The 26,505-nt window shown below is 33.7% G+C and overlaps 1 protein-coding gene across 2 annotated transcripts; it reads right to left on the reverse strand.

Moving 5' to 3' along the window:
• Positions 1-5,199: 5,199 nt before the first annotated feature.
• On the reverse strand, positions 5,200-7,989 carry LOC113775030 (F-box/LRR-repeat protein At4g14096-like). 2 transcript variants are annotated; one of them, XM_027319863.1, is made up of 4 exons: positions 7,905-7,989; positions 6,155-7,087; positions 5,910-6,050; positions 5,200-5,793 (listed from the first exon to the last, which is right to left on the reverse strand). In XM_027319863.1, the coding sequence occupies exons 2-4, from the start codon at positions 7,037-7,039 to the stop codon at positions 5,506-5,508; spliced, it is 1,314 nt and encodes a 437-aa protein (XP_027175664.1). In that variant the 5' UTR covers positions 7,040-7,087; positions 7,905-7,989; the 3' UTR covers positions 5,200-5,505. The 2 variants fall into 2 exon arrangements, with proteins under 2 accessions (XP_027175664.1, XP_027175584.1); XM_027319783.1 differs by having other exon boundaries at positions 7,902-7,989.
• Positions 7,990-26,505: the final 18,516 nt, after the last annotated feature.

Here is a 26,505-nt window from a genome sequence, read left to right on the forward strand (position 1 = left end):
TAAAACGTCTTTCCATTGTTATTAGAGATAATACCACTTCTGCACTTACAAAACTCAAAAAATAACATTTAGTCATCTAATTGCTGAAGTAGATATAAAAGAAGTGAAATTCAAGAGCAATTTTTCTTTTAATCTTATACACATTCTACTTATGTAATATGCTAGCACAGTCGTTTTTTTTTTTTTTTTTGTTAAGGGCCAATGAAAAAGAAGGGCCAGTTTTTTTCTTTATTTGTTTTCCTTCTCCAGAAAAATGCATATCCTAAAAATGCCCATCGTCAAATGACATATTATCTTTTGAAAAAAAAAAAAAAAAAACCTGAAGAGTGATTTATACGTAATCAAGACTCAAATTGTATTGTCGGCAATAAAAGTAACACATAATGAAACAACCACTCCGAGAAGAAGATAATTGCATCAAACATCATCTCATGGCCACCCCAAAAATTTTAAGTATGAGGGACATGAAAATTCTTGCAAAATATGAGGGATAATTGTAACTCACCAAGTAGTGATTATGTTCATTGGTAGTGAAAGGAAAATAATAAGGAAGAAGGCAGAAAATACAAAGGCAGTTTAACCTAAATCGAATGGGTTTATTCGCTTAATCATAAACAATAAGGAAAATTTGAATTATTTACTCCCTAAGTTTGTTAATCCCAAATCGTACTCTTTTTTTTTTTTGGGGTTAAAAAGGGTACAAATTAAGCATATGTTTATATCTTTTGATAGAAATGAAATTATGGAATCCCGGATCACGGACATGGGACCTCTCTGGCTCTAATTGATCTGTTGTGTAATGAGTCTAACATTAGGTGTATACAAGTACAACTTTGACTTTTGTACGGAGTTGATGCAAACTCGGGATTACATCGTCAAGGATTAAAAGTCTATGGTTCTAATTTTTATCCCTCTAACCTCTGCTCGCTTCTTAAATTCTACTCTCTTTTCTGTTAATTTTTTTTAAAGAAATTCATGATTACACTAAAATTATAATAATTTATATAACTGGACAATTCAAAATTCAAGCATTTTTTGGAATCAAACAAGCTCTGGAAACTTCTTGTTCTTTCCTATTTGTCCTAGGCTATTAATTTTCTACTAAATAAAAAAAAAAAACCAATTAAGAAACCAACAATTCTCTAATTTTCGGATGCCGTATGAGGTTTGAAGCATACTTACTTTCAAAAATTGCAGTCTTTTGTTGTGGAATTACTACACATAGGTTATTTTGAAATCAAGAAACATATAGAAACTGCACTTTTTAGCAGTAAGAGCATGTAGTTTCTAGAGAACGTACGTATTCAGATTTCGAATTTCCTCTTTGTTTGGTATTCAAACCCACTTTTTTGACGGTTGTAATTTTTGGGGGTGATTTTATAGCAGATTTGCTTGGTTGATATTGGTGCTATTATTGTCATCTCAATATTTCGGATAGACCTGTGTACTCCCATTATTGTGATAGTGGAGATTTTTGACTAGACTAAATCCCGTGGTTTTTCCACGTAAAAATCTTGGTGTTCTGTGTCTTTTATTTTTCTTGCATTTTATTATCGCTGCTGGTACTATTACTTGGTGATTTGGTTTGTTCCTGTTTTAACTGGTACTTGGGGAAAGAGAAATTTGTCCAGAGCTAACTCCGATATTGTGTGCCTGTACTGGTACCCCTTTCCCAACAGATTGTAATAATAGTTAATGTGTGCTGGATAAAAGAAACACTTGAATATATATGTTGGAGAGAAGAAATAAATAATTCACAATATTATTATATCTCAACACAATGGAAGAAATTCACACCACAATAAAATCTTATAAGACTCTCGCAGTCTCTTTTAAAAAAACACTCTAAATAATATTCTATTTATAATCTCCTAGAGTTGTTGGAAAGAAACCACCCCATAAGAAATTAACAAATAAAACTCAAATTCCTAAATAATACAAGTACTAAAAATCTAACACCAATAAAACTAGTAAATAAATAAATATAAACTTTTAGACTTGGTTTTTTTTTTTTTTTGCCAACAGTTCTACGCAAGAGCTTGCACCTCAGAGGTATGTACAGTGGACGCCTGAGCCGAAGCCAGAGCTGGAGCCGGTGCCGGAGGTGAGATCATACCGGGATACAGCATATTATAGTCAGAGTTTTGATCGTAAACAGTGGGACGCTGATGCTGCAGCAGAGTTCTGGGGATATATAACGCGGCAATGAGATGGTCTTCAAGCAATTTTCTTGATCTTGGAGGAGAAGTCATACCAGTAGTAATTTCTTTTAAGTTGATTATTAATAATTATAAGTTTTTGTTAGGGAAAATTTCGTTTTCGCCAACGTTATTTTTAGGGTCCGTTTGTTTCGGGTGAAAATATTTTCCAGAAAAATATTTTCCTAATTTCCCGTGTTTGGTTGCACAAAAGTTACTGAAAACATTTTCTTATGCAAAATATTTTCACTCATCTTATGGAAAACAACTTCCCTTCCAAACTTACTGAAGTTGTTTTCCGAAATGCATGCATCACGCCTGTAGTATGTTTCAAACTTACTGAAAACATCTTGTAGTATGTTCTTTTTTTTTTTTAGTGTAAACAGGAGGACTCGAACCCAAGACCTCTTCCTTACACTCCCTCTCCCGTACCACCCAACCCTCCCCCTAGTATATTCAAAATAAAAAAAAAACCTCATCCTGCTCATCCTATGCTAGTAATTAATTATATATAATAGGGACATTCTTTTCTAGAAAAACTTCCAACAGTAAAAGTGCAAGATATATGTTATAATAAACATTGTATGTGATTGATATTTGACACTAAATGGCCAGCAATTTGTTTATTGCTTAAGGAGATATTTTTTATTCATATATACATTTCTCCAAGATTTTTTAAAGTTAAACAATGAAATAAATTTTCTTATTTTACATGGGAAGAAGTATATAGTTATAATGTGTAGAAAGTAAAGATAGAGATAAAAGTGAAAATATTTCAAAAGTTAAACAAACACCAGAAAAATGAAGTAAGAAAATATTTTCAATAAGCTAACCAAACACCTGAAAATGATGAAAAGGAAATGATTTTCATGGAAAATTACTTCCACGGAAAATATTTTCCCAAGAAAAATATTTACTTCCAACCAAACAGACCCTTAGTGTTCACTAGTTTCTGTTACTCATAGTCTAGTACTTTAGCATCATGCAATTTGAATCTTATTAAAGTAGGTACGGATTCTTTGTGTTCCTTCAAGTATATAAATTTAATGGTTTTTCTTTTTTCTTTCTTTCTTTTTTTTTTTTTTGGGATAATCTATCATTGGACGATGGACAATCTTAAAATTCAAGCTGCAGTTGTAAGTGCAAATATGCATTTTGACTTGATTGACCATTTGTAATTTGTTCTCTTATTTTGGTACATCGAACAACATATCATTTACAAACTTAAGTTCCCTTTGCAATAAATTGGATGTACTTTTGCATTCTTTTATTATTGATGCTTCTTTGAGCGGGGAGAGTATAGAAATTTTGCCTTTCTTTTTTCTTGGCTTTTCTTTCGAAGATATGATCGTTCACAATTTCACAATTTGATCCAAGTTTTTGGGTTGGTTGAAAATGAAAATATATATAATAGTATTGAATCGGATTAAACGCACCAACCCCTTCCCCACCCAAAGTTGGCTTGAGGTCTTTTGTTACACTTTTTCATGTTACATCTTATTACGTAACTTTTTAAAGTGATAACTATCTCATGAAAAGAAATTTTAAAACTTAGAGTGTTATTTTCTTTGCCCCCCAAAGTTGCAGGCTACTATCCCAACTTTTTTTTGTTTGCACTTCATGGATAAAAGGGCTAAAGCAATAGTTCCAATAATGTCAAAATTCAATCACTTGCTTAATCCCAATCTATCAAGGAAATTAATGAAAAGAATATTCTTTTTAACCCCTTGCATGATATTACATGATACTTTTGACAACAATGCCTTTGCTATCTAATGACTTTTTTTGTTGGTTGTCCTTGCTCTTTTTCCTTTTTTTTTTAAAAAAAAAAAAATCTCTTCTTCTTCCTTTTCCTTTTTTTTCTCTTTCCCTTTTTCTCCCTTCTCTCATGCTTCAAGGCACTTTTTTCTATTATTATTTGTACGATTAAAATAAATCTTTAATTTGCTTAGCAAAATACTCTGTGTTTGTATATTTCATAATGCATGTAATCTCAAAAGTATTGTAATGTCAACGAATTGTATATTAGCAAACCAGAACTTAAAGAACAAGATGGGTAGACTTATGTTGAGGCATTCTTGATAGCCCTCAAAATAGTAGTTGCCTTCTCCACCTTTTCATCTTGAATTTGTTTAGATGATTGACTTTAGCTAGGTTCTTTGTATCTGGTCTATATCTATAGTTCAATTTCTGCTTTCCAAAAGAGTACGCAGATTCAAAAGAAGAAGAAGAAGAAGAGTAAGTTGAAGAAGAATAGATGGCGCATAGGCCAAATTCTTTGTGGTTTACGGCTTTCCTTTGTCTACTAATCACCCTTATAATCCTAAACTAGGCTCCTTAAACAGTACAACTATTTGTTCCAGACTCCACCTTCCTTTTCTTTGTGGTTTTTGGCTTTCCTTGTCTACTTATCACCCTTAAATGCTCCAGACTCCACCTTTACTCACTGTTGTTTATGACATTTCGAACAGTAACAAGTAAAGATCCCTCGAGCTTTTCTTGGAGTGTCAATATCATTGGCCTTCTAAATATCCTTTATGGTTATTCTTCTATGCCTGATGATTTTCTAGACTGCAGAGCATTCTCTTATGGGCATAATCCACCACTGTCCAATTGTGGTTCGGGTTTGACTCCAATTTCCAGAAACATGCATTTTTACCCAATTCTACTGTGGATACGGGCACAAAGTTACAGAGGAATTTGACATGTCAGGTATTGGAATGATATCCTGCCACATCCTCCAAGCTTCTACATCAAATTCACCAAGTTAAATGACACATATGTATCATGGAAATTTCAATGGGATCTGGACTGCCAATTTCCTAAAATCAATCAGAAGGGCCGACCATCCGATCACGCACACACACACACACACACAAAATATAATTTTTTTCCCCATTTTATGACTGTTGGGTTGGTCAGATGTACAATCTGAAAAAGATATCAAAGGGGGACACCACACAAGTAGAAGCAAGCAAATGACAGTGTATGAATCTTCAAAGCCCTAACAACATGAAGTTAACCATGTTTTATTCAAAGTGCTTTCTAGCACTGATATTTCAGCTAGCATACTCAGCAAAAACCATACACATCAGCTGTTCAGCATTCATCAAAATAGAAAAGTGCTTAATACAGACCAACCACTTGACTAAGTTACAACTGTATCTGCAAATTGAAAACCATTAAGCATCTAATACATATAACTACTCACAACATGTTTACAATTTAAACAAAACAGATGCCAAGCTGAACCAGGTGCCTTTCCTTTTCCTATCCTTCATCTCTTGCACATTGATCAACCAGGTATTCACTCCCCAAGAGCAATCTTGCATGCCTTTGAACATCTTGGGAACATTAATAATCTCCTCAACATGGAAAATGGCCACTTTTCTGGAGTTTTAGTGGTTACAAACTGAAAACTCATTAATTCCAGTAATGCTCCATGCTGCAACAGATACTCTACCACGTTGAACTGAGTTTCAGAGTCAACAAAATCAAAGATATCTACGTTCCTCAACTTCTGAGCCAAACACAAAGGCTTGACCTCAAATAAATCGGACACAATGCCTTGAGGCTCAAATTCACCTATAGAAGCCTACAAGTGGGGGCAGGGACGGATGGGATTTTACAATAAGAAGTCTTGAGTTTCATGATCGTCATAATTGAAATAGCAACTCTGTGCCAGAACCTTTAGTTTGTTGTTCTACTTACCATACCAAGAGTCAACTGTTCAAGATTAGGTGTTCCATCAAGTAATCTGGGAAGTATGCGGAACTCATCTTCAGAAAATGGCGAAAGATCCAAATGAGTCAAACACTGGAGTTTACTCAAGGAACCAGAAGCCACTAGTTTCTTCATGCAATTAAAGATAAATCATCAAAATGATGTGATACTAGAAAATGCAAATGCAAAGTAGTTCCTCAATGCAAAAAAAAAATTACTAAAGTTTAATTTACCTTAAAACAACTCCCGCTAATGGCCAGGAAGCTAACGTTATACAATTCATTAATTAACTTCGAGGAGATTTCTAAATCATCACTCAACAACTCTGCACTGGCCAGAGACTTCAAGTTTTTCACTACATGTTCTGCTGAAGAAGTGTGAAGCATCAAATATTCAAGATTCGGGTTAGATATAATAATTGTTGCAATATCATAGTTGTCCCTTAATGTCAAGCTTTTAAGGGAAGGAATGGAAAGATCAAGAACTTCAAGATTTTCTAGGTCGCAATCAGTCAACTTCAAATCCTCGAGCAATGGACAGCCAAGCAAGAACTTTGACATGTGATAATTGTCAGCAAGAAATGTCATATACACCAAATGCAGGATTTTAAGATTTGGTAAGAAAACCTGCTCTGGAACCTTGACAGAAAAGCCACGAAGCTTCAAACTTGATAACCTTTCATGTCTGAAGATTTCGCCAGTAAGGTGATCTCCGGCAGGATGTTTGACATGAATATCAAGTTCTTGAACATTACGGCACAATGCAGCACAAATCCAATCATTAATAATCCAATACTCATATGTATTTGAGCACCTAAGGTAAAACGTGACTATGTTAGCACTGTTTCGTAGAGAAAACAACCTATTCGTAAATCTTATGAAGCCATTAGAGGTTTTCTCAGAGCATTTTCTTCGTGCAGCTTCCGTAGGCAAGTAGTCGTCTAGATCAATCTTAGGCACAGACCTGTAAAGATATTTCCATCTAGTGGACAAAAGAGAAGTAACCACAGCATTCTTTGTGGGTAGAAAGGATAGTATGTGGCAAAGTATAGCATCTGGTAAAGCACTTAGCCCGTCTTTGATCCCTGTTTGACGAGGTTTTGACTTTTTAGCAGCCATGCATGAAATCTTTGGAATGACTTCTTATAGCAAGAACATCAGACAAGCCTAGAATACAGAATCATTTCTCAGAAACCAATTAGTGTAACAAAATGAGCGAACAAGTAAATTCCTCACGCATAATCAGTTTGTCAATTGAACATCCTCATGCACTAATATAACTCAAGTATATCCCAATTCCCAATATACAAGATACACATTCAACGGATGTAGAACACACAGATCCTACAGACCAACCCCAAACAACACTGATCAAGAACATAAACAGAGTGTGAAATTCGATTCTTGGGACACAAACTTAAGTAACCAAACCAAGAAAAAAGAACCCTTTCACCAAAACCATTTCAGCCTACAACCTTGTTCCTTTCAAGAATTCACATTGGCACTCCTACATTTGTTAAATTCACTCTCCAATCCCCATGACTTTTCCAGTCAGCTGAAAAGATAAAAATACCCCATTTTTCACTGTATTTACTATCACTATGATTTCTTTCCGACTCAAAATAAGAACCAAAAGAGAGGATTCTGTGACTTTTCAACTAAAAAACGTCATTTAACTACTATGAGAGTGCTACTATCACTCTTATCGTACAAAAGTATATATCAAAAATCCTCAATTTGTGAAAAGTGTTCGCAGATGTGCCCAATACGGAACTCAAAAATAGCCCAAATTTAAGTTCTTATTGCAATTACAGCATAATCAACATACCTAGCAACATCGAAACAGGTCACGAAACAGAGGAAGAAAAAAGAACCTACTAAAACAGCAATTAAACAATATAAAATGCAAGAAAACAAAAATTTACCAACTGCACAATTGAGCTAAAGATATAAAAGTTAAAAGGGAAGCAATGAAAATTACCACCTGAGATTTTGGGTAAATTTGTTTTGAGAATTCAACCAGGTTCGGTTCAACCACTGGAGAGAATTGCTGGAGACAGGGCTTTACAGTTTTCAAGAAGTATTAAGTTCGCCATTGATTCAAGATGAAATGGATGGTTCAGATTTAAATCTGGAAACCCGTGATCTAAACTGTTTATTTATGCCACTTTGCCCCCCTCTTCTTTCAATTGTAGAACTTAACCCCTTCTAGTGTTCAATTTGTTGCAAATATACCCCTATTCGTAAGTTATTAAGCAAAATACTGGAGAAAGGGGTCCTGCCACTAGTGCCAAACTTTGATTAACATCTTGTTTCTCTTGCTTCATTGAAGATTGAAGAACTAAAAGAGAAAAGTGAATTTGTTTTTCCTAGCATTCGAGGGTTGTTGAGGTTGACTTTTGATTATGATTCGAGATAATTTATTACGTTTAGCTATTAAAATTGATGCACATATGGTTTTTTTGGATAGATTGGTTTAGCAGACATTGCAATTTCTTGAAAGTTATTAAGGTAATTGGTATTTGTTTCCCTCCACAACGTATTTAGTAGAATACATGATGGGTATAATATGAGATATTACACGTATGCATATTGTATGAAATTGTTTTTTCAAATGTATGATTAAAAGTTGGGCGTAAAAATATGTGTTCGGAAAAATTACACATATAAGTTCATATGAAAACAGTATAAACATATTTGAGAGCTATGGAATAAAAAATATGGATAAATTTACTATAATTTTCAAAGACTATGCCACATGTGTACAATTTTAAAGTTTTTTTTTTATGTATGGGGCGTTAAATAAGGAAGTTTTTTTTAACATGTATTGTACGAACATGTATTATACGAGTATAATTAGATTATTTACTAACTACGCTCAACGAGAGTCAAGGAAAAAAAGGAAAGGAAAAAGAAAAAAGAAAGTAGAATTTAAGAGAAGGTCCACTAAGTTATTGAGGCAATTGTTAATTACGTGAATAAGTCTTAATTGAATTGAAAATTGCTTGAGCAATCCTTCTTGCTAACTTTATTAAGACTGTTTGTTTTTTTTTTCTTTTTTTAGTATAAGTAAAAAGTCTCAAACATGAGACCTCTCACCTATGCTCTTTCTTCTCATATTATCCAACTCATCCCTCCCCTAATGCTCAGATGTATGCTAATACTGTTGAATCCTCGTATGTATGCTAAGCATATCAAGTTCATGGTACATTGTTTGTTATCTAAAAAAGAAACTTTTATTTAAAAATATTTGTGATACAATTAAGACTATGTTAATATAAATATCTAAAACTTTGTTTTATCACTGCTTTTGGTAATTTGCTTTGAAAGTAGCAAATGAACTAGTACTATAATACGATAGGAAAAAGAGTGAGGCCCCTCTTAGCAAGTGCTAATTAAAAAAATCTAACAAGAAATTGATCAATCCATAGCTAATTAGGGGCTAAAACTCATATGACTTTTCTTTCTCGTGTAAATTAAGATAGATAATCTCATCTTATTCCACTTAGATAAGATAAATTGGTAGGCGAGGTTCCTGATTTCAGGTCCAAGAGTCAATAAAACAACTGGATAACATGCTAGAGGCTTTTCTAAGATGTACTTGTGGGCAATCAAAGCTCAAGCTTGGAACTTCAACATCCATATATAAAGTGGAAATCTGAACGTCCGCTAATACAGCATCCAATCTAATTCAGCTGTTGCTCAGAAACAGTGTGTGAGATTAGATTAATGGACACAAAACTGAATTAGCAAAATCATAAAAAAAAACCCCTTTTTAAATTGGGAATAACACATCTAAAAACCAACGGAGGGCACGAGAATAATAAGCCCAATTGAAGCAAGAGTCAACAAATGCAGAATTCAAATGATGAAACTTAGGGCAAAGAAGCAGAAAGTCTTTGTGCAATTACAACCATAACATGTACCAATTGAATAACAAATTAAAAGTAGAAAATCCTCTTGAAAATGCAAATCAAATCATGTAAAATAGAATCAAAGGAATCACGAAATTTGAAATGTAGAATTCAAGCAAATTGAGTCATATAAACAGATGTTTTTTCTTTTATTCTTTGAGCAACATCTAAATCGATGTTAGGCATTAAAGACATTTCCGTCTGGTTAATAAATAAAAAAGAAGTTACGCAAGCTTTATGGGCAGAAAAGAATAGAATTATAAAATTCAATTTTATTTTTTGACAAGTACTTGGCTTTGGTTGTTGTTCCAATACTTGATACACACACGATCAATTTGTATTCAAGCTACAGCAATGCATGTACATCAAGCAACACAAGTAATTGTTTGGCATAATCTTCAGCTTAAATTATTTGGGCAGTCAAATATTGAAATTTGTATTGGATCAGGAATGCCAATTTTATCAAATGATTGACAAGGGACAGCCAATGTTTTTCTCCTTCCCCAATGTACTTTGGATGATTGTTGGGTTGGTCACACGTTTATTAATGTTTAATAAGAAATCCTTAAAATAATGGCACCATGAAACTAATAAACTCTGGTTCAATTTGCTTGCCAGCAGTAAAATTTCAACCAGTATACTCAGTAGAAAAGTATTTGCATCAGCAGTGCAACATTCATCTAACAAGAGCATTTGTTATAGACCAATTGACGAAGTTAAAATCACTAATCTGTAAAACCAAATTTATTTATTAAGCATCAAATCCATAATATTGGAAGACCAAATAACATGGTTGCAATTTGCACAAGCCATTCACCAAACTGAACAAGGTACCTTTGCTTCCTCGATCCTTCAATTCTTGTACATTGTTCAAATAGGTTTTCGCTCAACAAGATCAATCTTGCCAGGTCTTTGAGCATCTTGGAAACGTTACTAAGCTCCTCAATCTGGACAATGGCCAGTCTTGAGTAGGCTCTTTACTGTCTGAAGACCTAAAACTCATTAATTATCGTAAAACTCCGTGCTGCAGCAGATAATCCACCACAGTGAACTGAATTTCAGAGCCAGAGAAATCAACAATTTCTACTTTCCTTGACTTCTGAGCCAAACAAAAAGGTTTAATCTCAAACAAATCCGACACAATGCCACAAGGATCATCTTTATCAGTCTCACACCATCATCGTTCAAAGTCGCGGTCACGGTCCTGATTGTTCCATATCGATCTCGGCATATCGATCGCAGTCTCGGTGAGAACCGCAAATTTTTAAAATATTTAATATTCTAAAAATTGTAAAAAAATGATAATAAAAAATAATTAAAAATTAGTAAAAATAATAAAAATTTGAGTTGACTCGGAATGACTCAGAGTGACTCAGTGTAATTTGGCTGTTTCAACCCTTCACGGTGACGTTTCGGCGAGTCAAGTATCTCGAAATCGTATCGTCCCGGTATCGTATAGGAAGGGCCGAGACGGTGACGACTCGGCCGAGTCGTCTAAAACTCGGCCGAATCTTTGAACCATGCACACCATAAGCAAAGGGGATTGCATATTGTGACAAGGAGTCTTGAACTTTATAATAGTTACCTTAAAGGATTGTGCGGTCAGATCTAGAAACTTAACACTGTACAATCCATCAATTATCGGAGAGAAGCTTTGCATAGATTCAACATACACCTTTGCCCTGTCTAACGGCTTCAAGTTTTTCAGCACATATAAACAAGTATCATTAGTACCTATCCTCAAATATTCAAGATTTGGGCTATCAATGAGAATTTTGTTGACGTCAGAATAAATCAGTGTCAATCTGCTGAGGGAAGTAATGGAAAGATCAAGAACTTGAATTTCTTCCAGCAAGCAATCACCAAAAAGCAAATCCTCAAGTGATGTACAGCCCCTGAAAATCTTTGATATGGCATTACCACCCACATCAAGCGCAGGGTTCTAAGATTTGGTAAAGAAACTAACTCTTGGGCATTTATGACAGAGCCACGAAGCTTCAAATTACGAGCCTCTTGAGAGTGAAAATTGTTAGGTTCATGAGTAAAGGATTATGTCTCACATTGGTCCGAAAGATGAAAAAAAATAGTTAATATGTAAGTAAGAGTCCAAAACCTAATGACTTAAGTTTTTGAATCAAATTGGATTCCTGACTTACATATTGAGCTCTTTGATGGATTCTCTCGAGATATTTCTTCCTATAAAAAATTTAGCTTGTAAGATGAGATAAATTATTGTAATCATAAAATGCATCAAGATCAAGTTCCTGAACATTACAGCACAGTGCTGCACAAATCCAATCATTAATTAATGAATTATCATATGCATATTTTCGGCCCTTAAGAGAAAACTTGATTTTGTCATTGCCATTCCGCAACAACATCAACCAATCAGTAAATCGTATAAATCCATCATAGGCCATTTCAGTGCTGTCTCCTTCTTGAATTTCAGGATGCAATGAGTCATCTATACCAATTATAGGCACCAACCTATGTAGGTGTTTCTGTTGGATTCTTAATCCAACATTGGACTTATATGTGAATAATTATGTATTTCAAACTGTCAATTAAGGTTAAACCCAATTAAAGTGATCAAATATAGTTCGGGTTTAATGTATCTAATAGGATGTGGGCCCTTTTGTGTGTAGAAACTTATGGGCTCCTATTTCAATGATGGGCTGAAATAGGACTCCAAAGGTAACAGGAATGTTACCTATAAATAGGGTTATGGTCCCCAGGTCACAGGCATCGTTTTAGTTGTCGTATTTCCTAATACCACAAAATACCTCTTCCCTGATATCCCATCGTCAGGAAAGATACCAGAGAGAAAAAAAAAGGCCTCTCTCAAAGGATCGGTGAATACCTGTTGACCTGGAAGGCCACCCCAAATCTCTAGGGATTCAAGTATCAAGTTTAGCAATATGGATTCAGGTACGCTTCCGCTATTTTACAGTTAATGTATTTCTTAATAATCGCCATACAGATCTTGGGTTTAAAGGTGATGGTTTTCACCAGTGGTTAGATTTAGATAACCACCCTAACAAGTGGTATCAGAGCCCATATGGTTGATTATTGGGAAATAATTTGGATTTAGAAATTCATAATTTTTTGAGTTTTTGTACGTATAGAACTATGATTAATTTTGGCTTTGCTTGCACGGCTAACAAGTCTTTGTTCCGTGGTTCTTTGTCAAGTTCAATAATTGTTTCATGATACGGCTTCATGTTTCGGATTTGATATTTATTTTGAAAGTCTCGGTTGCTGATGGTATGAATTGTTGTGATAAACAATTGTTGTTCTAATGGCACGTAGTGTGATTTCATCCATATTGATGTCTTTATGCTTTCGTACAATTACATCAGATAACTGATGAATTCGGTCAACACTTGAAGTTAGTGGGCTCCATGGATTCTTACATATGAATTGATATGATATTTAAGTGGGCTCCATGGTAATCAAACTTTAGCCACGGTTCATTGGTATTTTAGTGTGCCAACTTCCTTTGTAAATCAATTTGGTTTCTGGCTTCGGGAGGTCTTTCGTCTTTTTCTCTGGTTTTAAGAATTAAAATTGACATGAAATATCCTGAGTTTCAATTTTTTGTCCATAGTATTAATTTAGTTAATACTTGAGTTGTTTGACCTGTTTCTTTGTTTAAGGATAAATATGCCTATATTTATGTTAAGGATATTAGGGTTTCTTTAATTTAAGTGAACCCTAATAAAGTTAATAAGATATTTAAGCCCTACAAAGTCCATATGTTTGGCCCACCATATATATAGTTTTATAAAGTATTGCGTATGGACTTAAAAAAACAAAAAAGGGCTTGAAATAATAAAATGGGTCAAATTATGGACAGTTGGACTCTGGTCATATACGTCGTGAGTCCGAATTGATTGGTTTTGATGTAGGAGTTGACCATAGTTGACTTTGGGATCAAATTTTTTTTAATTTGGATAATTTTAAATTTGAATATTGGTATGATTATATATATTTTGGAATAAATTAATTGAAATAATATGCCACCAAAGTGACCTCTATTATGGAAATTAATTTATTTTAAAATATAATTAGTTGGGCACTAGTAATTTTATGAATATTGATCGGCCCAAAGGAAGGTCAATATTTAATGAAATTACATGTGCACTTGTGGTAATAAATACGTGATAATTATTTGGATTTTACATGTGATTTATAAATTGGCCCAAAGGAAAATTTATTTTCGACATGTTATTATTATCAGCATTTATTACTGCACCAAGATATCACTCACTAGTTAATATTTTTGTCCAAAGACGAAATATTAATGGAATATCGGTATCTTGAGATGGGACTACCATTATTTAAATTTATTATTGTTTTGATTTATGTGAGCTTGTTTTAATTATGTTATGTTTTCTGTTCAGTTGCGAATGATCTTACAAATATTACTTCCAATATCAATAATATTCCTATGTTGAATGGCACAAATTTCAAGTCCTGAAAAGAAAATCTCTTGATAGTACTTGGAGTAATGGATCTCGACCTTGCGTTAAGGAATGATTCACCCCCACCTCTTACAGATCAGAGTACCTCTGATGAAAAGAGAAATAATGAGAGGTGGGAGAGATCAAATCGCTTGTGTCTGATGATCATTAAAAAGGCCGTTCCAAAAGCATTTAGGGGAACAATGTCAGAAACGACTGTAACCGCTAAAGAGTTCCTTCAGGACATTGAAAAAAGGTTTGTCAAGAACGAAAAGGCTGAAGTTAGTACGCTCTTGACACGCCTTGTTTCAATGAAATATAGTAATTTGGTTTGTTCTGAGGTTAATTTAACTTCGGTACCTAGACACACATGGTGGTTAGATTCTGGTGCAACAACTCACATCAGTGTGTCTATGCAGGGTTGCCTGAATTGCCGAAAGCCTAATGATAGTAAAAGATATATCTACGTGGGCGATGGCAAAACAGTTCAAGTTGAGGCAATTGGAGTTTTTAGATTATTGTTAAAGACCGGATTTTATTTGGATCTCAATGAGACATTTGTTGTACCGTCTTTTAGACGGAATTTAATTTCTATTTCTGCTTTGGACAAATTTGGTTATTTTTGTTCATTTGGAAATGGAAAATTTGAATTGTTTCATGATTCAAAATTGGTTGGTTCTGGTTCTTTAATGCACTACGATAATCTATATTTAATTGACACAATTACCTCATTTAATGAATCTCTGCATTTGAGTACTAAAGGAGTTAAAAGAAAATTAGCCAATGAGAATTCAGCTGCATTATGGCACAAGAGATTGGGACATATCTCCAAACGGAGAATGGAAAGGCTTGTGTCAAATGAAATTCTCGGCCCCTTGAATTTTACAGATTTTGATGATTGCATTAACTGTATAAAAGGGAAACAAACCAATCAAAGGAGATTTGAAGCCAATAGGTCCTCAGACGTCTTAGAACTTATACATACAGATATTTGTGGACCATTTCCTACATCTGCTTGGAATGGTCAACAATATTTTATAACGTTCATAGACGATTTTTCAAGATATGGCTACATATATCTCATTTCTGAAAAGTCACAGTCACTGGACGTGTTCAAAAAATTTTAAGGCCGAAGTTGAGAATCAACTCAACAAAAGAATTAAAAGCGTCAGATCTGACCGTGGTGGTGAGTACTATGGTAGATATGACGGTTCAGGTGAACAACGTCCAGGACCATTTGCTAAATACCTAGAGGAATGCGGTATCGTTCCACAGTACACTATGCCGGGTTCACCCACTATGAATGGTGTAGCTGAAAGACGAAATAGAACGCTTAAAGACATGGTAAGGAGTATGATATGTCATTCCACCTTACCAGAGTCACTCTGGGGAGAAGCACTTAAGACTGCAGCATATATTCTTAACAGAGTTCCAACTAAAGCAACTATCAAAACCCCTTATGAGCTTTGGACAGGGAAAAAGCCCAGTTTAAAGCATCTGCATGTTTGGGGGTGTCCAGCTGAGGCAAGGCCTTACAGGCCAAATGAAAAGAAACTGGATTCAAGAACGATTAGTTGTTATTTTATTGGATATTCTGAAAGATCCAGAGGTTACAAGTTTTATGATCCCACAGCCAAATCAATTTTTGAGACAGGAAATGCCCGGTTCTTTGAGGATGTCGAGTTTGGGGGAGAACATACAGTAAGGGACATTGTCTTTAAAGAGGAATATATTAATATTCCCACAGGTGTCATTACTCTTGCTCAGGACCCTATTCCTGAATTTGATCATGATACAACAAATCAAGACAATGTCGAAGAGCAAACTGTTATAGAAGAACAAACTCTTCCTCTTCAAGAACCAGTGCCATTAAGAAGATCCACTAGAGAAAGGAGAAGTGCAGTGCCAGATGATTACATTGTTTTTCTCCAAGAACATGAGGATGACTCTGGATTGATGGAAGATGATCCAATCAACTTCCGTCAAGCCATGGAAAGTTCAAATTCTCAAAAGTGGATCGATGCCATGAATGAGGAGATTAAATCCATGAAGGACAATGATGTTTGGGATTTTGTCCCATTGCCAGAAGGTGCGAAACCCATTGGTTGTAAATGGATATTTAAAATCAAAAGGGATTCGAAAGGCAATGTGGAAAGATTCAAAGCTCGTCTTGTCGCTAAGGGATTTACACAAAAAGAAGGTATCGACTATAAAGAAACCTTCTCTCCAGTCTCTTCAAAGGACTCCTTTAGAGTTATTATGGCATTAGTGGCACATTTTGATCTTGAGTTACATCAGATGGATGTAAAGACAGCGTTTCTCAATGGTAACATTGATGAGACGATTTATATGGTGCAACCAGAAAACTTTGTATCAGGAGATCCAAAGAATATGGTTTGCAAACTTAAAAAATCCATCTATGGGCTCAAACAAGCGTCTCGACAATGGTATTTCAAATTTCATCAGGTGATCATCTCATTTGGTTTTTGAGATGAATTTAGTGGATGATTGTATATACCATAAGTTCTGTGGGAGCAAATATATTTTTTCTGGTATTGTATGTTGATGACATTTTGCTTGCCAGCAACGATATTGGTCTATTGCATGAAACCAAGAAATTTCTAACTAAGAATTTTGAGATGAAAGATCTTGGTGATGCATCTTTTGTGTTAGGCATACAGATACACCGTGATCGCTCTCGGGGTATTTTAGAACTATCACAAAAGGGCTATATCGAAAAGGTCCTTAAAAGGTATGGCATGCAAAATTGTAAACCAGGTGACACCCCTGTGGCTAAAGGAGACAAATTTAGTCTTGAGCAGTGTCCCAAGAATGCTTTTGAGGAAAGAGAGATGCAAAAGATTCCTTATGCCTCAGCAGTAGGGAGTCTAATGTATGCTCAAGTATGTACGCGTCCGGATATTGCATACATTACTGGAATGTTGGGTAGATATTTGAGTAATCCTGGATTAGATCATTGGAAAGCAACCAAACGGGTCTTACGGTATCTACAGAAAACAAAAGACTACATGCTCACGTATCGGAAGTCAGATGAGTTGGAGATCATTGGGTATACTGATTCCGATTATGCTGGATGCAAAGATACTATGAAGTCAACGTCAGGCTATGTCTACTTGTTGACTGGAGGTGCCATATCCTGGAAGAGTGCTAAACAGTCCCTCATAGCATCTTCCACTATGGCTGCAGAGTTTATAGCTTGTTATGAGGCATCCAATCAGGGAATTTGGCTGCGAAATTTCGTCACAGGATTACGTGTAGTGGATGGCATTGAAAGACCACTCAAATTATTCTGTGACAATAAGTCAGCAGTCTTATATTCCAATAACAATAGGAGCTCGACCAAATCTAAACATATAGATATCAAGTTCCTGACTGTTAAAGAAAGAGTGCAGAATGGACAGTTATCAATAGAGCACATCGGGACAAACTCCATGGTTGCGGATCCGCTTACTAAGGGATTGCCACCCAAAATGTTTCATGAGCATACTGCTCATATGGGTGTCGTGTTAAATGATGTATAGTTTTTGTGGGAGTTTGTTATTTTAAATGCTCTTATGATATTTTTCAGTTATTAAGGATTTAAGGATATTTTATGCATAAATAAAGTTTGGATTTATTTGCACTCTAATTTTGGTATGGTTTGATCTCATAAAATTTAAGGTGGACCAGTTGGAAATAGGCATGTTTTGGTCACATTACATGAAATTTTCATGCTACACATCCACATCATAATTCATGTCATTCAATTGCATTGATATATGTGACCATTGATGGGTCGAGTTACGAAATTGTAACAAAGGCCGCTTTGATCCTATATTGGTGTAATTGATGGACCGAATTGGTTGCAGATACATTGTGATAATGACAGTAAAGTTGAGCTCATACGGTTAATTGCAAAATATAATTATAAGGTTACACATATAGTCCAAGTGGGAGATTGTTGGATCCTTAATCCAACATTGGACTTATATGTGAATAATTATGTATTGCAAACTGTCAATTAAGGTTAAACCCAATTAAAGTGATCAAATATAGTTTGGGTTTAATGTATCTAATAGGATGTGGGCCCTTTTATGTGTAGAAACTTATGGGCTCCTATTTCAATGATGGGCTGAAATAGGGCTCCAAAGGTAACAGGAATGTTACCTATAAATAGGGTTATGGTCCCCAGGTCACAGGTATCGTTTTAGTTGTCGTATTTCGTAATACCACAAAATACCCTTCCCTCATATCCCATCGTCAGGAAAGATACCAGAGAGAAACTAAAGGCCTCTCTCAAAGGATCGGTGAATACCTGTTGACCTGGAAGGCCACCCCAAATCTCTAGGGATTCAAGTATCAAGTTTATCAATATGGATTCAGGTACGCTTCCGCAATTTTCTTGTTAATTTATTTCTTAATAATCGCCATATAGATCTTGGGTTCAATAGGTGATGGTTTTCACCAATGGTTAAATTTAGATAACCACCCTAACAGGTTTCGCATACATTAGGAAATTATGCCATAATAGCCAAGATAATTGCATTCACTTAATCGGTAATGTCATTTGCAAGAGTAGTACGGAATTCCATACCTCTAGGAGATTTCTATTGTATTTTGTTACTTTTATAGTGTAGATTTAATTTCTTGTACTTGTGATAGTTTAAATAATAAAGGAGTTCGAAAATCACTGATAATTGAAACTTTTCCCTGTGGGATCGACACCTAATACCCCTATGCTCAATAAACAACCCGTATATTTGCGAAAAATCACGTGTGGCATATTTAAGATTTTATAAATGTAAAACTTGACTGTGGATGGGTTAATTGTTATATGTATACCTCGCGTTCATCAAGTTTTTGGCGTCGTTGTTGGGGTGGATTTGCTCAATATTTTTACTTGTTTTTCATGTTTTTGTTGTGTCTAGTGTCTTGTTTGTTATGTTTAGTGTCTAGTTGAGTCTTTATTTGAATATTTTATATATGTTGAGTCATCTATTCTTCTTGACTAAATATGTTTTTGAGTTACTTTGAAAACATGTTTAGGAACTCTAGAAGAGTAGGAATTATGGGCGAACAATGCTTGAGAAGTGGAAGATCGACAATAAATTGTTACCACGGGCAAAGTTCCTTGAATAGAGGTAATCAAGAAATTACCGAAGGTATATCATTTGAAAACGGTTTAAAAAGTATAAAGGCTAAACTTGATGTTATTACATTAAAAATTCAATTGGACACTATAACAAACATGCTTGAACAAAAGAGAAATGACAATGCTTTCAATTCTTATCATGTGATTTATGACTTGTGTAGAGGGTATCATACTACTTATGAATGTATGCAAGTATAAAATGTGGATTATTATGATGAATTTGGGCATTATAATTTTTGTTTTGATCAAAACAACTCTAGTTGGGGCAATTCTTATGCATATGGTTAGGATAATCATAGTGTTAATATTGCTTCTCCATGTTCTTATGATTACCAACCTGAATGTGTCCAATATGAATCTAAACCATCTTGGGAATTGGCAGTAGAAATGTTATCTAATGCATCTTTATCTTGGGAATTAGAAAATGAACGATTAGCTAATGATTCTAAACCATCTTAGGAGCTAACCACAGAAAAATTCTCTAATCACTTTGGTTTAGCTATAGAAAAGTTAGCTAATGCAACCTTTGATTGTTTTGCTAGAATTAAAGAAAGGTTAGATAAATTAGTTTCTCATTTTGGTAGATTACATGAACAATTGCATGCGTTATGTGAAGTTATTTCTTCTGATGATATGCAAAATGACCCTAGCATGAATGGTATGAATGTTGTATGTGAAAATGGATTATATTTTGATGAAAATGATGAATCTCAATTGTGTTTCAATAAGAAAATATCCATTTCACATGATAGTACCTTTGGAGCAAATCTTAAACCTCAAGAGGTGAGACTTAACGACTCATTTTTCACCCCTCTTGAGGAATGTATTGAGAGTATAGATTTTAAAGGTATTATTCCCCAAGAAAGCCATGCGGACGTTCCTTTGGTGAGTTCTTAAGTGATACACATTCAAGGTAATATCTATGAATCACTTGAGATAGGTAAATCACTTTCATCTCTCTTATCATTTGATTATGTTGCTTTTGTCATAAAGTCACATTTTAATGATCCACCACGACCTAAAATGATGGATTATTCATTAACCAAACCTTCTTGAAAAATGAGGTTCAATAGTCGAACCAACGACTATAACCAAAAGCGCTAATTGGGAGGCAACCCAATATTTTGGTAATTTAGGTTAATTTGGTGTGATTTTATGTTTAAATCATGTGTTTAAATTGTTTTTGTTGTTTTTATTTGTAAGTTTGGGAAATAGAAGCAAATGTGACCCTTTGAGGTGAAAAAGGCGAAGTTTGATCAAGAAACTCCACCCCTCAATTTGAGCAAATGCTGTTTTTGATTCATTATGAAGGGGTAGAATACATGTTTTTGATCATTTTACATGTGCGTGTATTGATTATTTTGGCAAAAAAATGATCTAGGATGCATTTTGAGTAATTGGGATAAAAGCATAATTTTTGAAAAGTTCAGAAATTTTTGCAGCAACACTATAGAATGAAGAAAACGTGAGCTCATAAATATGTGATCTCAAGTCGCGTATTCCATTCTGCAAAAATAAAGAAGAAAATGCAAGCTTCAAAATGCGACTTAAAGTCGCATTTTCAGAAGTCACGTATTTGGTCTAGCAAAATTATATCAGAAAACACGAATCGTAAAAACGCGACTTCAAGGCTGCATTTTATGAACTCGCGTTTTTAGCTTTTTTAAAGAAAAACGCATGTTCCTTGTTCATGCTCTTCTTTTTCTTCTCCTCATATTTTCTCACACACACTTCACCAATTTCCTCTCATACACCATTTTCTTGCAAGAAATCATCCAACAAACATCATTTGACCTTCATAGAGTCATTTTAACCGATTAGAATTCAAGAAAAATATCTCAAAAATCGATTGAAGGTTAGGATTCATAGTTTCTATTTCAAGCAATTGGAGGTTAATTGGGGTGAATTTCATAGGATTTTTGCATTATTTACATCACCAAACATCACTCTACCAACTTGAGGTAAATTTCTTGAACTTAATTTCGTATGTTAATATTTACCATTTACATATCTTGTAGAGTTTTATTGATACACTTTGAATGGTGAATTGGTGATGTTATTTGTTGATGCATATAAGCTCCCTTATGCTTATGTAACATCTCTAAGCATGTTTAGATGATCAAATGTGGGAATGTGATGATTTATGCAATATTTCACTTTATGTACTTTCCTATTTTATGATCAATGAGGTACTTGGTCTTGAAATGTTGTTAAACATAATTGGATGGTTGAAATTGCTAAAATGTGACGTGTTTATGATGCTTACATGTACACATTCATTATACGGTGACATTTTAGACTATTTAATTGCTTAATCTTCATATAGAGTATGATTGGATAATGAATTTTAAATATGTGAAGAATTTAGCAATTTTGGTGATAATTTAAGGGTAAAATTGAACATGTGCATAATGTATGTTCTTAGATTGAGTTTTGCTCCTAATTTCGTTATTATATGGTGATGTTATAATTACCTAGAGAAGAAAATGTGCTAAATATTCTTGATAATTATGCTAAATGTTTAAAGAGTTTGGGAAATGTGGTGTGATGATGTGAGAGACTTTGGCAAAGAGTTATTTGCAAAATTTTCTTCATGCCTTTGTCACCTTTTTGCATCATTGACCCTTACCTAGTTTATTTGCTATTTTGCATTTTAGGTTGTATTACTAATGGATTCCAATGGAACTCATGAAACTTTGAAGAAACACGGACAATGGATTGTGAAGATTCAATGTTACACATTTCAATCACAACTATATGGGAGTATTCTTTTTTTTTTTTTTTATCTTGGTTTCCCTTTTTACACATTGCGGACAATGTGTATTTTAAGTGTTGCGGGGGAGGAGGGAGAATTGATATTATATATGTTGGTTGTGATTGACTTGTGATGGAAATGATTTAGATTTGCCTTGGAAATATTTCTTGTTTTTTAATTTGTTCAAAATTGGATTTGTTGGTAGGGAGTTTCGTCCAGTTTTAAGGGGAAACTCTGCCAAATTTTTTCCAAAATTACAAATTTGCCTCAAAAGATTTCAAATTTATCCAAGGGGTAACAAGTTTCATACCATCAGTAATTCAAATTCTTTCTACTTTTGAGATAAATATATGTGACTTGAAAACTTCTTTTCTTATTTAACTTGAAAATAATTATTATTTGATTATAATTTATGTATTTATAGGAAAGTATATCTTGCAAAGTAGAGATAATTATGCCTAAATTTTGCAAATTTGATGAAATTTCTTCTCTTTACTTGATTTTACATAGTTAAGTGATTAATTTAGTCAATAAGTGTAACACTCTTCTCATGATTATTCTTTTGAGGGAATGATTATTATCTTTACTTTGAAAAAAAAGGAGAAGAAAAAAAAAGAAAAACGAGAATAAAAGTTGTTCTACTCCAATGGTTCTTGTACTCAGTAACTGAGAGTTTTCTTCTACAAATGTCGACTTTTGCGTAAAATGGTACTTGAATTAACAGTATGCAACACAACTTTAGTATGTAAAGTGTTGAGTAACCGGCAATTTTCATCTAAAAATATCGATTTTCTCGTAAAAAGGCACTTTCATAACTTGAGTAATATTTAGCTATGTTATATGAATAAATCCCTCTTTAAGTTTGAATAAAAAGATGATCATGGGTTTAGAAAATATTTTATTGACCATATGAGTTACTTGCTTGTGGAATTGGATAAGGATGAGAAATTGACGTGAACTAGTTACAATTATGGTATAATTGGCTCTTCTTTACTTGATATTATGAGTACTAAAGCTTAATGGAGTGATTGTATAATGGTTATTTACCTTATTTTTAGGAAATGAAGTTGAATTGAGCACATATGTTTATTTTCAAAATGTTGGATCATTGTCGGTTTGTAATTTTTATTGCTTGAGAATAAGTAATGGTTTAAATATGGGAGAGTTTTATAAGTGTGTATTTTATATGTTTTTAGTGTGTTTTATTAATTAGTTTTGGTATGTTTTAATTACTTTTATAGCTACTGAACTAAGTTGTCAGTGAAAATATGCATTTTGTGATTTAAGTGTTAAAAATTATATTTTTATGGATTTTAATAGTGAAAACTTCTTATTTTTGTAGGTTTAAAAATTCAATCATCAAATGGAGTGAGTTGAAAAGATAATTGGATGATTGATGATGGTTTGAAATGATAAAAAGAGAATATGAAGTGCAAGAGATGAAATGCAACTTACTATACAAGAAGGAAGTTTCACAGCTTTGATACACTGTGGTGTTTTGGCTATATCTTGAGTTACAAGTATCAGATTGAGGTAATTCATACACCATTTTGAAATTAAGAGATAGAACTCCATTTTCTATGAAGATATCAAAGTCCAGTTTGGTCATTGTCTTAGTCAAAATATCAAAATACCAAAGTACATTTTCATGGTCGAAAGCTGAAACAGAGTTCTAACCATTCGAGGCTATTTTGGTCATTTATCGGTCCACAGAGCTCCAAATTGGATAATTCTTAAGGCATTGGAAAGCTAACTCAAGTCCTACAACTTTTATGTTCGTACAAGAGTTAGTTCGACTTTCATCATTGAGAAAATATCAGTTGAAATTGGACAAAAAACAGAGCAAAGATGAATTCTGCCCAAAAAGCGCAAACCTACAAAAGGCAATATGTGAGATGCAATACGCAACGTAAGGTAGCGTATTTGAGGTTGCGTATTCTAGTTTTTCTGCTGCAACTTGCTCTACAACTTGTTTTGCATTTACACAACTTTTCTGACTCATCTACAACTCAGAATTCGGCTGTATCTGACCAAGAAGAGTGTGAAAATTTAGAGAACAACTCTTGGTGAGTTCAAAAGCCAACTTTGCCAACCAAGAAACAACTCACCTTGAGTTGAATTCTCTATAAATAGCAGCCTTTGGAGACCATTTTAAAACTTTGAAAGGCTAGAGAAACTTACCAAAAATGTAGTCTTCATTAGAATTTCCTTAGTTCATTAGTTAGGTTAGTATAGTATAGAATAGTTTAGATAGTTATGTGTATTACCCACTCTTGTGTATTGACTAGATTAGGATGAAAAAGGAGGGGTTGAAACTCATGTGACAAGAGTTATCTCTTTTCCAACTCTTTATCTTTTATATTGGATTCTTAAGTATGGTTAATATGTAAGTTTTGGATTTGTGTTTCTAAAGTTTCTGTCTAGAGTGTGGATGAACTTGCTATATCTTGTTAGTGATGTTTATTTGGTTATTTGGTGCTATTATTTTGAACAAATTATTTATCACTTTTGTTTAGCTACTCATGATTAACCAGTCATTAATTGTGACAATCTTAAGGTGTTAAGTTTGCAATGAGAATTAGAATTTAACATTAGTTCAAGAAAGTGATAAACCTAGGGAGTTTATTCACGAGAGTAGAGGAGCACCAATGTGGTTTTGGTGACTTGTTTCATGTAATTTCATGAAAGAAATGAATTTGTAGTTAATTTCATAACCAAGAGAGTATGTATGATTTAATTACAAGTAAGTTAATTCACTACAAGAGTCGGTTTCACATATATTAGAAAATTACTCTACGAGCTTTCACATATATTAGAAAATTACTCTAGGAGCATTCACTTAACTAGTAATGTCATTTGCAAGAGTAGTAAGAAATTTCATACCTCTAGGAGCTTTCTATTGTATTTTTGTTAATTTTATAGTGTAAATTTAATTTCTTGTGCTTGTGATAGTCTAAACAATAAAGGAATTCAAAAATTACCGGTAATTGAAATTCTTCCCTATGGGATCGACACCTAATACCCTTATACTCAATAAACGACTCGTATACTTGTGAAAATCACTTGTGGGGTATTTAAAATATTATAAATGTAAAACTTGATGGTGGATGAGTTAATTGTTATATGTATATCCCGCGCTCGTTAGCACATGCGCATGATTTGAATTTCAAATTTGAACTCAAGTTATGTGGTATGTTATAACCTTACTAGTGTAAAAACAATTATACATTGACAATGTATAAAATGGTTACCCTTATTTTAATTTGCATATTCAACCCTTGAAAATGGTATACTAGTGTTTTTTATTTAGCCCCAATTTAAGTACTTTTGATTTCTCATCCCCTCTGTTGTATCTAGTGCAATAACATGTTTCTCTTCACCTGTACTACCACAATATTACTAGTACTCTAGTAGCTATTGACCCCTTTGTTGGATCATTTTGGTTGTTTTTTACCCTTTTTTTTGGTGGTTATGAAAATATTTTACTGAAATTAATGAATTATGTTGTACCGTTATTGAATGTTCATCAAGTTTGATTTAGTTACTTCAATAAACGAATCTGTAATGTGAGTGCAAAATGCAAGTTATGCAAATTGAAAGAGTGAGAATGGTTTTTGCATTTTCTTCCATAATTTTTCAACATTATTAGTAGTCTCCTTTTGGAAGGGCAAATGGAAAATATATATCACTTGAATTTTATCATTCCTTTGTACTAAAAATGCCATTGAGAGAAAATATGGTATAGCAAATTTAAAGAGAGGCCGAAGATTGGCTTGGAAATAGGAGTGGAAGGTTTTAAAACTTCCTCCAACTCTCCCATGGGAGAGAGATCAGATTTTTCTGATCTTTCCCCATAAGAGGAATCCTCTATATTGTTTCTTTTTGTTTGTCTAAATAAAATCTCTTCTAGGATTTTTTAGTGAGAGTTTCTTCTTTTGTAGTGTTATTTAGTGAGAGTTTTCTTCTCTCTTTTTCTAGTGAGAGTTTTATTTTTTGTTTGAAATTTCTAGTGAGAATTTTACATAGTTTTTTCCCCCTTTTCTTTATTAAATCTGAGTTTTTTTCATATTCTAATTATTAGATATCGAATTCTTGGGTCTATTTGATGAATTTCACTATAATATCTAGATTTGAAATAGTTAGTAGATCTGGTAATTGAAAGCAAGCACAAATATTCGTGGGATTACAACTATTTTATCTTATTTTTAAAATATTTTTTAGAGCTGTATAGTGTAGTTTTTATTTTCTGTAGATCTAGAGTATCTTCAGATTTGTCCCTTTTTTTTAGCAAGAATTTTCAC

This window comes from Coffea eugenioides, chromosome 1, assembly GCF_003713205.1.
Source record: "Coffea eugenioides isolate CCC68of chromosome 1, Ceug_1.0, whole genome shotgun sequence".
Taxonomy (NCBI): domain Eukaryota; kingdom Viridiplantae; phylum Streptophyta; class Magnoliopsida; order Gentianales; family Rubiaceae; genus Coffea; species Coffea eugenioides.